The sequence below is a fragment of the Cherax quadricarinatus genome, chromosome 8 (assembly GCF_038502225.1).
Source record: "Cherax quadricarinatus isolate ZL_2023a chromosome 8, ASM3850222v1, whole genome shotgun sequence".
Taxonomy (NCBI): Eukaryota; Metazoa; Arthropoda; class Malacostraca; order Decapoda; family Parastacidae; genus Cherax; species Cherax quadricarinatus.
The window spans coordinates 22,096,598-22,112,107 of NC_091299.1; the positions used below are offsets into that span (position 1 = coordinate 22,096,598).

A 15,510-nucleotide genomic window follows, 5' to 3' on the forward strand; every position below is an offset into this window, starting at 1 on the left:
ATTCATAGCAAAGAAAAAGCAATTTGGGCATAGAAAATTTATCACCCAAATTTTCATTGTAATCATGTACAGTGATACCTTGAATTTTGATCAGCTCCTAACTCGAACAATTATGTAAGTGTATTTTTGTAAGTGCTTTTGTAAGTGTATTTTTGGGGGTCTGAAATGGACTAATCTAATTTACATTATTCTTTATGGGAACAAATTCATTCGGTAACGGCACTCGAACAGCCTTCTGGAACGAATTATGGCCAAAATTTGAGGTACCATTGTAGTTGGCTTTCTATTTAGAGCCACCAAGCTAAGCCAAAACAATACGGGAACCAGCCAAGTAAGTGAATACAGCATTCAAAATTATCTGCAAACTTAGAGCAAGTGTACTATAACATGAATTTAAAAATAATGTACATGTATACACATACATAAAAAGAAAAAATATATAAATAAATTCTAGGCAGCAGGTTGGTAGACAGCAACCGCCCAGGGAGGTACTACCATCCTACCAAGTGAAAATATAACTGAAACCTGTAACTGACTGCCACGATGGAAGGATTGCTGGTGTCTTTTTTTCTGTCTCATAAACATGCAAGGTTTCAGGTATGTCTTGCTACTTCTACTTACACTTAGGTCACACTGCACATGCATAGAGAAGCACATATATACACACACACACCCCTCTGGGTTTTCTTCTACAGTGTATTTCCTTACTAGTTCTTGTTCTTGTTTATTTCTTCCATGGGGAAGTGGAACAGAATTCTTCCTCTGCGAGCCATGCAAAATGCCAGGAGCAAGTAACCCCTTCTCCTGTATATAATGCTAAATTTAAAAGGAGAAACTTTCGTTTCAGGCCACCCTACCTCGGTGGGATATGGCCGGTTTGTTGAAAGAAGACAAATAAATAAAACTTACTTATATACTGAAGGCTCTTCAAAACAATCATCTAAAGTGGCACCTTGCCCTTCTTCAGTATAATCGGAATACGGTGGTGTGGACACTCCTGCACCCAAGACATCTGACGGACTCTTACAGGAGTGTGTCAAGCAAGCATCCAGACCAGGGTTTTTACCTTCATGATCTTGTGCCTCCTGGAGCATCTGCTCATCACAAAGCAGATCTATGTCTTCCTTGCTTTCATCTTTGTCGAGTTCTTTTGGCTTCTCGTGCTGGAGCCTTTCATATTCACGTTCTCCTCTCAATCTTGCAACAACTAATTTCTGGGTTAAGTAGGTTTAGGTAAGTCAGTGCACGTGAAAATTTACCAAAGAACAAAAAAATTGTAAAACAAAAACTGAACCTGAACAGTATTAATGCAATAAAATTTAATACTAGTCAAATGGAGTAACAAAAAATACAAAACAACAGATTTAAATTACAATCAGCTGCATGATAATGAATAGAAAGAGAAGGTAACCTTTTGTAAATCTCAGCTTTTTAACCTCATCAAGGTAGCCACTAGCATCAATAGTCATAAGACAGTAGAATGTAAAATAACATTGTAAGTAAAGTATTAAGAAAGATCTATTTCAGTGTACTGATGATGATACTTTGGATCACTGCACTCCCCTCTCAGACCAAATCCCAGGGATCACTGCACCTGTAGCTCTGTTTCAGACCAGACACCCAGGGTGATGGCCTGGTCAGTCAGGGTGCTAGTGCCAGATGGCACACAGGCCAATGCAGGCTGTCCACCACAGAACAACTAATCAGGAACAGTTCACTGAATCATGATAAGTTCCCTCACCGAGACAGTCAAGGTCTGTTGATAGTTATTCCCTAATAATGAATTTAAAAGACAGGTACCGAAAAACTAGAGACCCTTTATGTTGATCGAGTTATCCCTTGGAGAGAAAAGGTATAAAATACCAACATGATGGATGAAAAGGCATATGGCAGGGTGGATAGGGGGGCAATGTGGCAGATCTTGCAAGTGTATGGAATAGGAGGTAGGTTACTGAAAGCAGTGAAGAGCTTTTAGGAGGATAGTGAGGCTCAGGTTAGAGTATGTAGGAGAGAGGGAGATTATTCCCCAGTAAAAGTAGGCCTTAGACAAGTATGTGTGATGTCATTATGGTTGTTCAATATATTTATAGATGGAGTTGTAAGAGAAGTGAATGCGAGGGTCTTGGCAAGAGGTGTGGGGAAAAAAGATAAAGAATCTAACACAAAGTGGGAGTTGTCACAGTTGCTCTTTACTGATGACACTGTGTTCTTGGGAGATTCTGCAGAGAAGTTGCAGAGGTTGGTGGATGAATTTGGTAGGGTATGTAAAAGAAGAAAATTAAAAGGACTCGCAGCAATGATTTCAAGTTGAAAAAATTCAGATTCAGGAAGGATATAAGAAAGCACTGGTTTGGTAATAGAGTTGTGGATGAGTGGAACAAACTCCCGAGTACAGTTATTGAGCCTAAAACGTTGTGTAGTTTTAAAAATAGGTTAAATACATGAGTGAGTGTGGGTGGGTGTGAGTTGGACCTGACTAGCTTGTGCTGCTGGGTCTGGTGCTATGCTCCTTCCTTGAGTGGAGGTGACCAGACTGGGTGGGTCATTGGGCTAATCCGGGGGGAGGGGGGGCATGGACCTGCTCTGCATGGGTCAGTAGGCCTGTTGCAGTGTTCCTTCTTTCTTATGTTCTTATGCTGTTATGAGGATAACAAAAAGTTTAGGTAACGAAAGATTGGATATAAGATTGGAGGGAGAGAGTATGGAAGAGATGAATGTATTCAGATACAGTATTTAGGAGTGGACATGTCAGCAGATGGGTCTATGAAGGATGAGGTGAACCATAGAATTGATGAGGGAAAAAGGGTGAGTGGTGCACTTAGGAGTCTGTGGAGACAAAGAACTTTGTCTGTGGAAGCAAAGAGGAGAATGTATGAGAGTATAGTTATACCAACACTCTTATATGGGTGTGAAGCATGGATGGTGAATGTTGCAACAAGGAGAAGGCTGGAGGCAGTGGAAATGTCATGTTTGAGGGCAATGTGTGGTGTGAATATAATGCAGAGAATTCGTAGTTTGGAAATTAGGAATAGGTGCGGGATTACCAAAACTATTATCCAGAGGGCTGAGGAGGGGCTGCTGAGGTAGTTTGGACATGTAGAGAGAATGGAACAAAACAGAATGACTTCAAGAGTGTATAAATCTGTAGTGGAGGGAAGGAGGGGTAGGGGTCGGCTGAGGAAAGGTTGGAGGGAGAGAGTAAAGGAGATTTTGTGTGCGAGGGGCTTAGACTTCCAGCAAGCATGCATGTGCATGTGATAGGAGTGAATGGAGATAAATGGTTTTTAATACTTGATGTGCTGTTGGAGTGTGAGCAAGGTAACATTTATGAAGGGATTCAGGGACTTCAGTCCTGGAGATGGAAAGTACAGTGTCTGCACTCTGAAGGAGGGGCATTACCATTGCAGTTTTATAATTGTAGTGTAAAGTACCTCTCTGGCAAGACAGTAATGGAGTGAATGATGATGATGAAAGTTATTCTTTTTCGGGCCACCCTGCCTTGGTGGGAATCGGCTGTGTTAATAAAAATAATAATAAAAAAAATGATGGATGAAGACAACTGCAGTATAATGTGATCCTTTATTGTGGGCTTTATGAAGTTACAAACAGATCCACCTGGGGAGGATGTGCATATACATGTATATATAGTGAGTGTTGCAACATAAATAGTCAGGTGAGGCATACTGAAGCCGACTTCTTAGATGGACTAATGAGAGGCTGGACAAATATGTGGCTGAGAAGTGACTGGATTTGAAAAGGACTTGCCTAGCTTGGGTCAGTAGGACTGCTGCAGTGTTTCTTCATTCTATGACCTTTTGCAATGTGGGATATGATCAAGAAGTTTCCTGGCAAGAGGTTCAGATATGTGAAAAAAGACAATTATGTGTAGTTCAGGACATTTATTAAAGGAAACGTTTTGCCATGAGGACTGAAGCCACTCGTGGCGAGACATTTCCTTTAATAAATGTCCTGAACTGTATATAATGTCTTTTTCCACATCTTGTCAGTATCACCATATCACTTCTCAGGTTCAGCTATGTTGTAGAAGTTACTGTTCTGATTGAAGCTGTTTGATATAATGATTAGTAATAATTCCAGTATCTGTGTTTGAAAGTGCCTTCTTTAACAATGAGTCATGTGTGCCATTGTAATTGATCAGGTGGTTGTGGGAGTTTCTGTGAGAAACACAGACATTGTTAAAGTGGTCCATTCTGCTGGCATAGTTGTATTCAGAAATGCATGTGGTGGTGGTCTCTCGATGTTTCTCCCATGTATATTTGGTAAGTCACCGCAAGGGAGTGTGTATAATCCTGCTATGGTTTAGACAGTCCTCCTTAACAACTCTATTGTTAAACACATCCCCAGCATTCTCTCCAACACCAAAATCTAAGTATCCACCACCGTCTCCACTACCATCAAGGACATCATCAATAAGGGACACCACAGTCAAAACATGGCAGGGGTATACATAATCCCTTGTAACAACTGTGACCAAATATATGTAAAAGCATCGAGAGACCTCCACACATGTATTTATGAACACAAATATGTTTGTAGAATGGGTCACTTGAACAATGCCTGTGTTTCCACAGAAACTTGCATAACCACCTGATCAATTACAATTGTACATGACTCCTTGAAGAAGACGACACTCTAAAATGCAGGATTCTGGAATGATTGCTAATCAGCGTATCAAGCATCATCAACCAGAGCAGCTTCTACAACACAGCAGAACTTCTTACCAGGAAACTTCTTGATTGCTATCCTACATGTAAACAAGTCATAATGTGGAGAAACACTGCAACAGGCCTACTGCCCCATGTTAGGCAAGTCCTTCTCTAATCAAACCTCTTCTCAGCCATGTATATGTCCAAGCTTTCATTAGTCTACCCAAGAAGTCAGCTTCAACATATCTCACCTGACTCTTTACGTCACTATGCTCACTATATGCATGAACATAGGGACGTGAGCATTATCAGGTCACAAACGTGCACTGCACGTTTGTGACCTGATAATGTCCACTGTGTGAGCAGAACGATGTCAATAAAGGATTGCATTATACTACTTTTGTGTCTATCCACTGAGTTATCGCTTAGTGTACTGTGGTCATACCTGCCTAAGCTCTTGGGAGTTAGCGTGGGCTGTTACCAAGCACCATGGCCTGTTGTAGTGTTTTAGAATATCAGGTTCAAGTGTTGAAGAAGGAGATTCTACTTCTTCAGGAGGAAAATAGGAGGCTTAAGATTCACATAGATGAGTTTGGGAGAGAGTGTGAGAAGGATTTAGCTTGTAAGGAGGAAATGGTCACCAGCAGTGATGGTGGCAGCCGCTTTAAGTGGCAAGTGGTTCACAGTTCAGGAAGAAGGAAGATGAGGAGAGTTCAAAGAGAAGATATGAAGGTAGGAAATCGATTCTCTGTTCTCCAAGACGAGTGTACTTCAGTGGTTAGTGAGGTTGAAGGTACCACTGATTCCCCTGCTAATCAAGGTAAGAATATTTTAATAGTAGGCAATTCTCAGGTAAGATATATGGAGTTGGACCTGACTAGTTTGTGCTGCTGGGTCTGGTGCCGTGCTCCTTCCTTGAGTGGAGGTGACCAGACTGGGTGGGTCATTGGGCTATTCCGGGGGAAGGGGGGGGCGCCTGCTCCGCATGGGTCAGTAGGCCTGTTGCAGTGTTCCTTCTTTCTTATGTACTTATTGTACGTGTACCACCCATTGTTGGAATACGTACTTACATTTTTAGAACCAGTCCCTATAGGAATTTATAGGTGTAAATTATGATACTGTATATCTCTCTCACTTTTCACCCTAAAAGCGTAGTCTCAGGGAGTTTTACCTCTCTCTAATAATTTTGGTGTTTGACTGGAAATAAGCCATGCTATTTGGCCTTCTTGTTTAGTATTCTTGGGTTATTAATTTTCCAGGGTTAATAATAAGATGAAAGTCTTATTCTTCATGCGAGATGAACAGTTGTTGATCATGCACAAAGTACTACATACACAGAATACCTTAATCTACTCACTGTATGTATTGCACTGTATTCACAAATGAAGAGAATCAAAAAAAATTCTGGCAGAAGTAATCACTAAATAATGATTGCAAAGACTTGCAAAACCTTTACCTGACTCTCATTGATGGAGACAAGCTGACAGAGTACATCAAAGATCTCCTTCTGTATTGCCAAGTTCTGAAACACAAGATAAACAATATGAAAATCACTGATTCACTATTGGAATATTAATGCAGCAAATAAAGAATACTCAATTCATTTAAAGTATTATCAATGTGTTTTTTTTTTTTACACACTGTGTTGATGCTGTATCTATACGACAATTTAGTACAAGGTTAGAAGGCACTATATGACCCCTACATATTTAGTTCTCCCTCTGATTAAAATAAATAAATAAATAAATATGTAAAAGGTTATATCAAGAACTATGCTAACCTAACACCCATCATCCAGGATAGTTTTTCCTGTCATACTCTAGGAAATATGAACAGCGATTCAGTCATGTTTTTACTGTAAATACAATGTACACTAGGCCTATCTTGGAGTAAGCAGAGCCAGCATGGTGTGGATCAGGCAAATAAACTACAATGGCCCAAATGTTTGTAATGAGTTTGGTACAGAACTGAGAGAAATTGATTATGAGGCAAGAGGTGCTCAATTTAACAATGCTACTTCACAAATAACCTACGAATAAGAGAAAACCTTAAACAATATTTTTCTTTGCCCTGACTCATTATCAAGTCACAACTGAGTCAGATGAGCAGAGATGACCAGAAGACAAATGTCAGAACCCAACTGTGGGAAAGATGAAGGAATCAATAATTTTGGATGTAATTTGAAGCCAGCTTGAAAGATGTAATTTGATCACAGAATCTCCACATGGTTTTACAAAGGGGCATGTTTGTCTTACAAATTTACTATATTTTTTGCTAAGATATTTGTGGTGGTAGACCAAGATAAAGAATTTGACACTGTGTATATAAACTTCAGTAAGGCTTTTGATAATGTTCCTCACCCAAGCCTGATGAAAAGAGTAGCAGCACATGGTACAGAAGAAATTATCTCCTAGGATGAGGCATAGCTGACAGGAAGGAAGATACAATTAGTGTACAAATGGAAAACAGGAATGACATATTGAAGTATCTACCCAAGACAAAATTCACAGGAACTGTGAATTCTGTTTTATTAATACGTATTTAGAAAGGATATATTAATAGTTTTAAAAATAAGATGGATGGGTATTCAAAGTGGGTGTGGCAGGGTCTAAGTTATACTCCTTGCCCAACATGGGCCAATTGTCCTACCATAACATTCTATCATTCTCATGTTCTTATGAGTGCTTTTAACAACACTAGAAGACAGGAGAACTGGAGAGTAAATATTTATTATAAACAAAATACTCAGAGGTTTAGACAGACTGAAGAGGTATCGACTATTTGAGATCCAAGGAGGGAGCACTACTAGTTGTAGATACATATCAGCTAAAGACACAGATGAGCCACCCGGGACATTTGGAAATCCATTTGCAGTATTAGAGCTGGAAGAAAGTGAAATGCACTAGACGAAGAAAGAGGTAGTGGTGATAATTATTATACTGTTATGGGTTTCAAGAGTAGATATGATTTTGCCTTGAATCAGTTGGACAATAAGAGTTAAGAAAAGTTCATTTAATGTAAATAAAAGAGCAACAGATGGATGTAAGTGGTTGTTACAAAACTCGTCTTCTTAACCTCCTCCAATGGTATAGTAGTGTTAAGGTAGCATATTCTTGTTAAGCAGATGGCCTGCTTACGGTTTTGTAACAATAACTTTTAATAATAATTCAGAATTACAAAACAAGTAACTAAAATTTAGAATTTTTACTAGTAAAGTTTTAGCTTAATATATGATTATATAATGTTAGAATTGACATAAAAAAATGAGTTTATCTCACTTCTCTTGGCACATACCAGTATATTGACATGAATAAATCAACATCATAAGGTCGAACTTTATACTAACTTCATTTATATCCACCTATAATAGTTATTAAGACTTATCCATAAAGTAACTTACAATGGTTATAAAGACTTAGCTGAACTATCAATTCAGAGTATACAAGAACTCGTAAGTAACAGACTTAGTCTCATTTCCATCCAGCATGACTTAGAATAGCTTAGACCCCATATTAGCACACAAAGGCCGAGAGGGCTTATTCAGTCAACTGAACGATTAATTCACCAGAGTATAAATAACTCGAAAGTAACAAACTTAACCCTTTGACTGTCGCAACCCCCAATCCTGAGGTGTCTCCTGGTGTCGCAAAATTTAAAAAAAAAAATGATTTTTTTCTATGAAATGATAGAGAATCTTTTCCCGATTGTAATGACACCAAAAAAACGAAATTTGATGGAAAACTGATGGAATTATGCTCTTGCGAAGTTAGCGACCTCGGCGCTGTTTACAAATCGGCGATTTCGCCCACTTTGAGCCCTATTTTCGGCTAATTCCATTGTTCCAGTCGCCCAAACTCATAGCTATTTCTTTAGAACTCCATTTTTTCTATCGATTGAGTACAAGAAAATGCCCATTTACCGATTTCAACTACCTAATAATGTGGTCAGAAATTTGCAATTTGGCCAATTTCACAAAAACTAAAAAATATGACAATTTCAAAATAAGGTCCAGAATGAACAATGCAGACATTCCTGGCTCTAAAATAACATTTTCTTTGCTCATCAGTCATGTCTCCAGGCCCCTCTGATATTACTCTTGCTTTCTATTTTGAATTTTTATTCAAACAAAAAATAGAAGACTTACTATTATGCAGACTACTGCAATACTGTAATAATTGTATAAATAACATCAACCCATTCATGACTACATATTAGAATGGCTAGTTGGACATTTATTGGACAATGACATCATTTGTTTACTTTTGAACATTGGCAAAAATCAAACATTTCCCCTACTTTGAGCTCCATTTCCAGGTTCTTTTTATAGTAAAATCAATCAAAATCACCTCTATTTCTATAATATGTTTTCCATTCTATCAAATGAGACCAAGAAAACGAGAATACAACCATAAATACTATACGAAAATAGACCACAAAGTCGCCATTTTAATTAAAAAAAAAAAAGGTCGGAGTTTTTTTTTTCTCATTATGCACTGCGTGCTCCAGGATTTTTTTATATGGTGCACACTGACCACACAGACCCATTCTCTCACATGTGGGCCTACCGGCTTTCTCCTGCTTGATTTGAAGCCGCTAGAATTTATGAGTATATATACGTCAAACACGGTACCTCGTAAGACGTATATATACGGCCGCGACAGTCAAAGTGTTAAGGAAGGGAAGTCAACTATGAAAGGAAAATGACCACGAGAGAGAACTTGACATGTCTCTTATGAGAGATCAACCAGTAACTGAGTAAGGTATGCTCCCTTGGCTATGCAAGCCCAGATTGACTTGAGACTACTCCTCCAAGCCTTACAATACCTCGTGACATTGACGGTGTGAGGGACCGCCACACTAACAACCTAACGACAGTTAGCCAGGTTGCTACTCAGTGAAGTGCTTACCACTTAGAATAAACATCCTACCTATCAACATAGCTAACAATGTAAGGACAGATAATACTATAAAGCACAACAGACATTATTTTAGCTAATAATAATGCCATCGGTAATATAGTATTAAGTGAATAGCAAAATATGTGCACACAATATTAATTATTAACCTTGGGTCCAATCAGAGGACACAACAGTGGTAAATAAGTAAGTTTATTTAGGCACAGGTACACTTAGGTACAACTCTCTTACATAGTGTAAATTACCTAGGATAACCCAAAAGGTCAGACTTATTTCCACTGGTGATACTTACAAGCTGTGGCAAGAAAAGACACTTGTGTACAGTTCAGGACATTTATTAAAGAAAACATTTTGCCACTAATGGCGAAACACTTCCTTAAATACACATCGTTAATTGTTCCTAAGTGCTTTTTTCCACAAAATACCAATGCACTAAATTATAAAACAAACTTGCATAACAATTAATATTTAAGGTTATAATCATAACTGATTTCTGCTGAATGTCATAGCTAAGCTTTAAATAATAAGATATTACAGGGACTCCAATGGAAATAAGTCTGACTTTTTGGGTTATCCCAAGTAATATAAGCTATAATTGTACTTATGTATACCTGTGCTTAAATAAACTTACTTATCCTAGGTAATTTACACATGTTACTATTTATGATAACTGTAATCGCCTAAATTGATAAAACTGTACTAATGTGTAGCTGTACCTAAATAAATAAACTTACACACTCGCACAGCCAAACATTGTTGTTGTTATGGTTGTTAAGGATCACCAAAACCTACTCCATGGCGGTTTCTCGGAAGTCCGGGAAAAATATTTTGCGCAAATATAGGCGAGAATTAAAGGAAAGAGAAAACAAAACAAATTGTTCTAAATTAGGTCAGGTTAGATTAGGTAAGATCCGTCAAGAAACATAAAAAGTGATTAATTAGGTCAAGTTCTCCTTGCTTAAACCCTGGCAAAGGTAGAAGTCTACAACCAACCAAACCTTCCTGAGTCAACAACAAATGGCTCTCCTGAAACCTAGGAGGAGTTGATGTATGGAACCCCTAGCGAGAAGTGAACGATAAATGCGTCATTATGTACTGGAGTGTGGTCAAATTAATGAATTTAGAAACAACTCACTCAGAAATGTTCAAGAAATGGCAAAGTATTTTATCCACAGTGGTATATTGCAGACCATTCTGGAGAAATACCCTTTGCTAGCTGTAAATAAAGCATTACCACATGTGTGCATGTGTACTCACCTATTTGTACTCACCTATTTGTGGTTGCAGGGGCCGAGTCTTAGCTCCTGGCCCCGCCTCTTCACCGGTTGCTACTGGGCCCTCTCTCTCCCCGCTCCATGAGCTTTATCAAACCTCGTCTTAAAACTGTGTATGGTTCCTGCCTCCACTACGTCATTTTCTAGGCTATTCCACTGCCTTACAACTCTATGACTGAAGAAATACTTCCTACTATCTCTCTGACTCATTTGTGTATTCAACTTCCAATTGTGGCCTCTTGTTTCTGTGTCCCCTCCCTGGAACATCCTGTCTTTGTCCACCTTGTCTATTCCACGCAGTATTTTATATGTCGTTATCATGTCTCCCCTGACCCTCCTGTGTACTCACCTATTTGTGGTTGCAGGGGTCGATTCACAGCTCCTGGCCCCGCCTCTTCGCTGATTGCTACTAGGTCCTCTCTCTCCCTGCCCCATGAGCTCTATCATACCTCGCCTTAAAACTATGTATGGTTCCTGCCTCCACCACATCACTTTCTAGGCTATTCCATGGCCTGACTACTCTATGACTGAAGAAATACTTCCTAACATCCCTTTGATTCATCTGAGTCTTCAACTTCCAATTGTGACCTCTTGTGTCTGTGTCCCATCTCTGGAACATCCCGTCTTTGTCCACCTCGTCTATTCCGCGCAGTATTTTATATGTCGTTATCATGTCTCCCCTGACCCTCCTGGCCTCCAGTGTCGTCAGGCCGATTTCCCTCAACCTTTCTTCATAGGACAATCCCCGTAGCTCTGGGACTAGTCTTGTTGCAAACCTTTGCACTTTCTCTAATTTCTTGACGTGCTTGACTAGGTGTGGATTCCAAACTGGTGCTGCATACTCCAGTATGGGCCTGACGTAGATGGTATACAGAGTCTAAAACGAATCCTTACTGAGGTATCGGAACGCTATCCGTAGGTTTGCCAGGCGCCCGTATGCTGCAGCAGTTATCTGATTGATGTGCGCCTCAGGAGATATATATGCTCGGTGTTATACTCACCCCCAGATCTTTTTCCTTGAGTGAGGTTTGCAGTCTTTGGCCATCTAAATTATATTGTGTCTGCGGTCTTCTTTGCCCTTCCCCAATCTTCATGACTTTGCATTTGGCAGGGTTAAATTCAAGGAGCCAGTTGCTGGACCAGGCTTGTAGCCTGTCCAGGTCTCTTTGTAGTCCTGCCTGATCCTCGTCCGATTCGATTCTTCTCATTAACTTCACATCATCTGCAAACAAGGACACTTCTGAGTCTATCCCTTCCGTTATGTCGTTCACGTATACCAAGAACAGCACAGGTCCTAGGACTGACCCCTGTGGAACCCCGCTTGTCACAGGCGCCCACTCTGACACCTCGTCGCGTACCATGACTCGTTGTTGCCTCCCTGTCAGATATTCTCTGATCCATTGCAGTGCCTTTCCTGTTATGTGTGCCTGGTCCTCTAGCTTTTGCAGTAACCTCTTGTGAGGAACTGTGTCGAAGGCCTTCTTGCAGTCCAAAAATACGCAGTCGATCCACCCCTCTCTCTCTTGTCTTACTTCTGTCACCTTCTCATAAAACTCTAGTAGGTTTGTGACACAGGATTTTCCTTCCCTGAAACCGTGCTGGTTGTCAATTATACACTTGTTTCTTTCCAGGTGCCCCACCACTCTCCTCCTGATGATCTTCTCCATGACCTTGCATACTATACACGTTAGTGATACAGGTCTGTAGTTTAGTGCCTCATGTCTGTCTCCCTTTTTAAAAATTGGGACTACATTTGCCATTTTCCATACCTCAGGGAGTTGCCCAGTTTCAAATGATGTGTTGAAGATCTTTGTTAATGGCTCACACAATATCTCTGCTCCCTCTTTAAGAACCTATGGAGAGATGTTGTCTGGTCCCACCGCCTTTGAGGTGTCAAGTTCGCATAGCAGCTTCTTCACCTCCTCCTTGGTTATATGTACCTCATCCAGCACTTGCTGGTGTGCCCCCCTGTTCTGATTTCTTGGAGTCCTACTGGTTTCCACTGTAAATACCTCTTTAAATCTTGTGTTGAGCTCCTGACATACCTCTCGGTCGTTTCTTGTGAATTCCCCATCACCCTTCCTCAGTCTGATTACCTGGTCCTTGACTGTTGTTTTCCTCCTGATGTGGCTGTACAACAGCTTCGGGTCAATCTTTACTGTTGATGCTATGTCATTTTCATATTGTCTCTGAGCCTCCCTTCTTATCTGTGCATATTCGTTTCTGGCTCTTCGGCTGATTTCTTTATTTTCCTGAGTTCTCTGTCTTCTGTACCTTTTCCATTCTCTAGTACACCTAGTTTTTGCCTCCCTACACCTTTGGGTGAACCAAGGACTCGTTCTGTTCTTCCCATTATTTCTGTTTCCCTTGGGAACAAACCTCTCCTCTGCCTCCTTGCATTTTGTTGCTACATAGTCCATCATTTCTTGTACTGGTTTTCCTGTCAGTTCCCTCTCCCACTGAATGTCTTGAAGGAAGTTCCTCATGCCTGAGTAGTTCCCCCTTTTGTAGTTTGGTTTTTCCCAGCCTATTCCTGCTACTCTCTCCACTTGGAGCTCAACTATGTAGTCGAAGCACAGAACCACATGATCACTAGCTCCCAGGGGCCTTTCATACATGATACCCTCGATGTCCGAACTACTCATGGTGAATACAAGGTCCAACCGTGCTGGTTCATCCTCTCCTCTCTCTCTGGTAGTGTCTCTAACATGTTGATGCATGAGGTTCTCCAGTACCACATCCATCATCTTGGCTCTCCATGTTTCGGGACCCCCATGGGGCTCCAGGTTTTCCCAGTCAATCTCCTTGTGATTGAAATCACCCATAACTAGTAACTTTGCTCCCCCCATGTGTGCTCTCCTGGCCACCTCGGCTAGTGTGTCGATCATTGCTCTGTTGCTCTCATCGTATTCTTCTCTTGGCCTCCTGCAGTTCTGTGGTGGGTTGTACATTACTGCAATTATCACCTTATGTCCCTCAGACTGGATTGTTCCTACTAAGTAGTCCCTTTCGCCCATGCCATCCATTCCTTCCATTTTCTCAAAACCCCACTGGTTTTTAATGAGCAGTGCAACTCCTCCTCCCCCTCTCCTCCCTCTGTCTTTCCTGAGGATTTGATATCCGGATGGAAAGATTGAATCTGTTATTATTCTGGTGTGTGTGTGTGTGTGTGTGTGTGTGTGTGTGTGTGTGTGTGTGTGTGTGTGTGTGTGTGTGTGTGTGTGTGTGTGTGTGTGTATGTGTGTGTGTGTATGTGTGTGTGTGTATGTGTGTGTGTGGTGTGTGTGTGTGTATGTATGTGACTCAACAATCAATATTTGCACCAATAACTCATTACAGTTGTGACCGGGTGTGGAAGTGTGAATTGCTCATTACTCTATAATTTGTTCATGATTGTAGCCATGTATAAACGTAAGTAACCATTCTACAGAATTCATTACCTTTGTAACTTGTGAGCTCATTACCTTTGTACCTAGTTCAGCTATCAAAACTTTGGGGGCCCAGTCCCTGGACTCATTACGTACCTCTGTAATCTGTAAATACCTTTGTAACTTGTCATGATTGTGACCAGACCTACCTGGAGTTCATTACCTTTGTAAATTGTGAGTTCATTACCTTCGTAAATTGTGAGTTCATTACCTCTGTAACTTGCTCAGCTATCAAAACTTTGGAGTCCAGTCCCTGGACCCATTATGTACCTCTGTAATCTTTTGACTACCGCCCACAGGATGGGTATGGGGTGCATAATAAACATATTAAACTAACTTACCACCCATCTTCCTTTTTTTTTTGTACTATGGTATTTATCCTTATTATAAGATGTTTATTTCAGCAAAACAGGTGCCTGGGTGTTAGTCGACTGGTGCAGGTCGCATCCTGGAGACAAAATTAACCAAATTTGCCCAAAATGCTCTGCATAAGGGGCTTTATATATAGTAATATGTAAACTCTAACACGGACGGGGATAGTACTCGCGATCAGTCTCAAAACTCCAGACCGTTGAGTTAGCCACTGGGTCAGCTGGCCCAGTGGTTAACGCGACGGTCTGGAGTTTTGAGACACTCTGATCAAGGGTTCTATCCCCGTCCGTGGTATGGTTTATTTGCAATCGTGTCATTACGATTTCGTGAGTCATAGTAATATGTTACTGATGTCAGCTAGGCCTGTATACCTTGCACATGTACTTGCAGAGATAACTATTATCATTCTTATCCTTTGGCTTTGTTAATAGCTCACGTACTGGGTATCTGTTGAAGGAACGGTCCCAAATTTGCACACAGAAATCACTCCCAACAAAAGTAAAAGACTGGGCAGACGATGCAAAATGCCCCCAATTAAAAGTAGGGGCGCCATTGGTACACTAAGGGAAAACACCATAAGTGTCCGGGGCCCAAGACTGTTCAACAGCCTCCCATCAAGCATTAGGGGAATTGCCAATAAACCCCTGGCTGCCTTCAAGAGAGAGCTGGACAGATACCTAAAGTCAGTGCCGGATCAGCCGGGCTGTGGCTCGTACGTTGGACTGCGTGCGGCCAGCAGTAACAGCCTAGTTGATCAGGCCATGATCCATTGGGAGGCCTGGTCATGGACCGGCCTGCTGGGGTGTTGATCCCCGGAATAACCTCCAGGTAAGGGTGGAAACGTTGGGAATGT

General features: G+C 40.8%; 1 protein-coding gene across 3 annotated transcripts in view; it reads right to left on the minus strand.

Annotated features, from left to right (window-relative positions):
- Nucleotides 1-15,510, minus strand: part of LOC128685463 (uncharacterized) — an 84,224-nt gene that overhangs the window by 52,811 nt on the left and 15,903 nt on the right. For 2 of the 3 annotated variants that reach the window (XM_070082933.1, XM_070082930.1), the window contains exons 3-4: nt 6,124-6,189; nt 910-1,214 (exon numbers count right to left, since the gene is read on the minus strand). In XM_070082933.1, the coding sequence (XP_069939034.1) occupies nt 910-1,214; nt 6,124-6,189 (371 nt within the window). Of the gene's footprint in view, nt 1-909; nt 1,215-6,123; nt 6,190-10,317; nt 11,166-15,510 lie in introns of those variants that run through there. The other variant, XM_070082934.1, reaches the window with a different exon arrangement.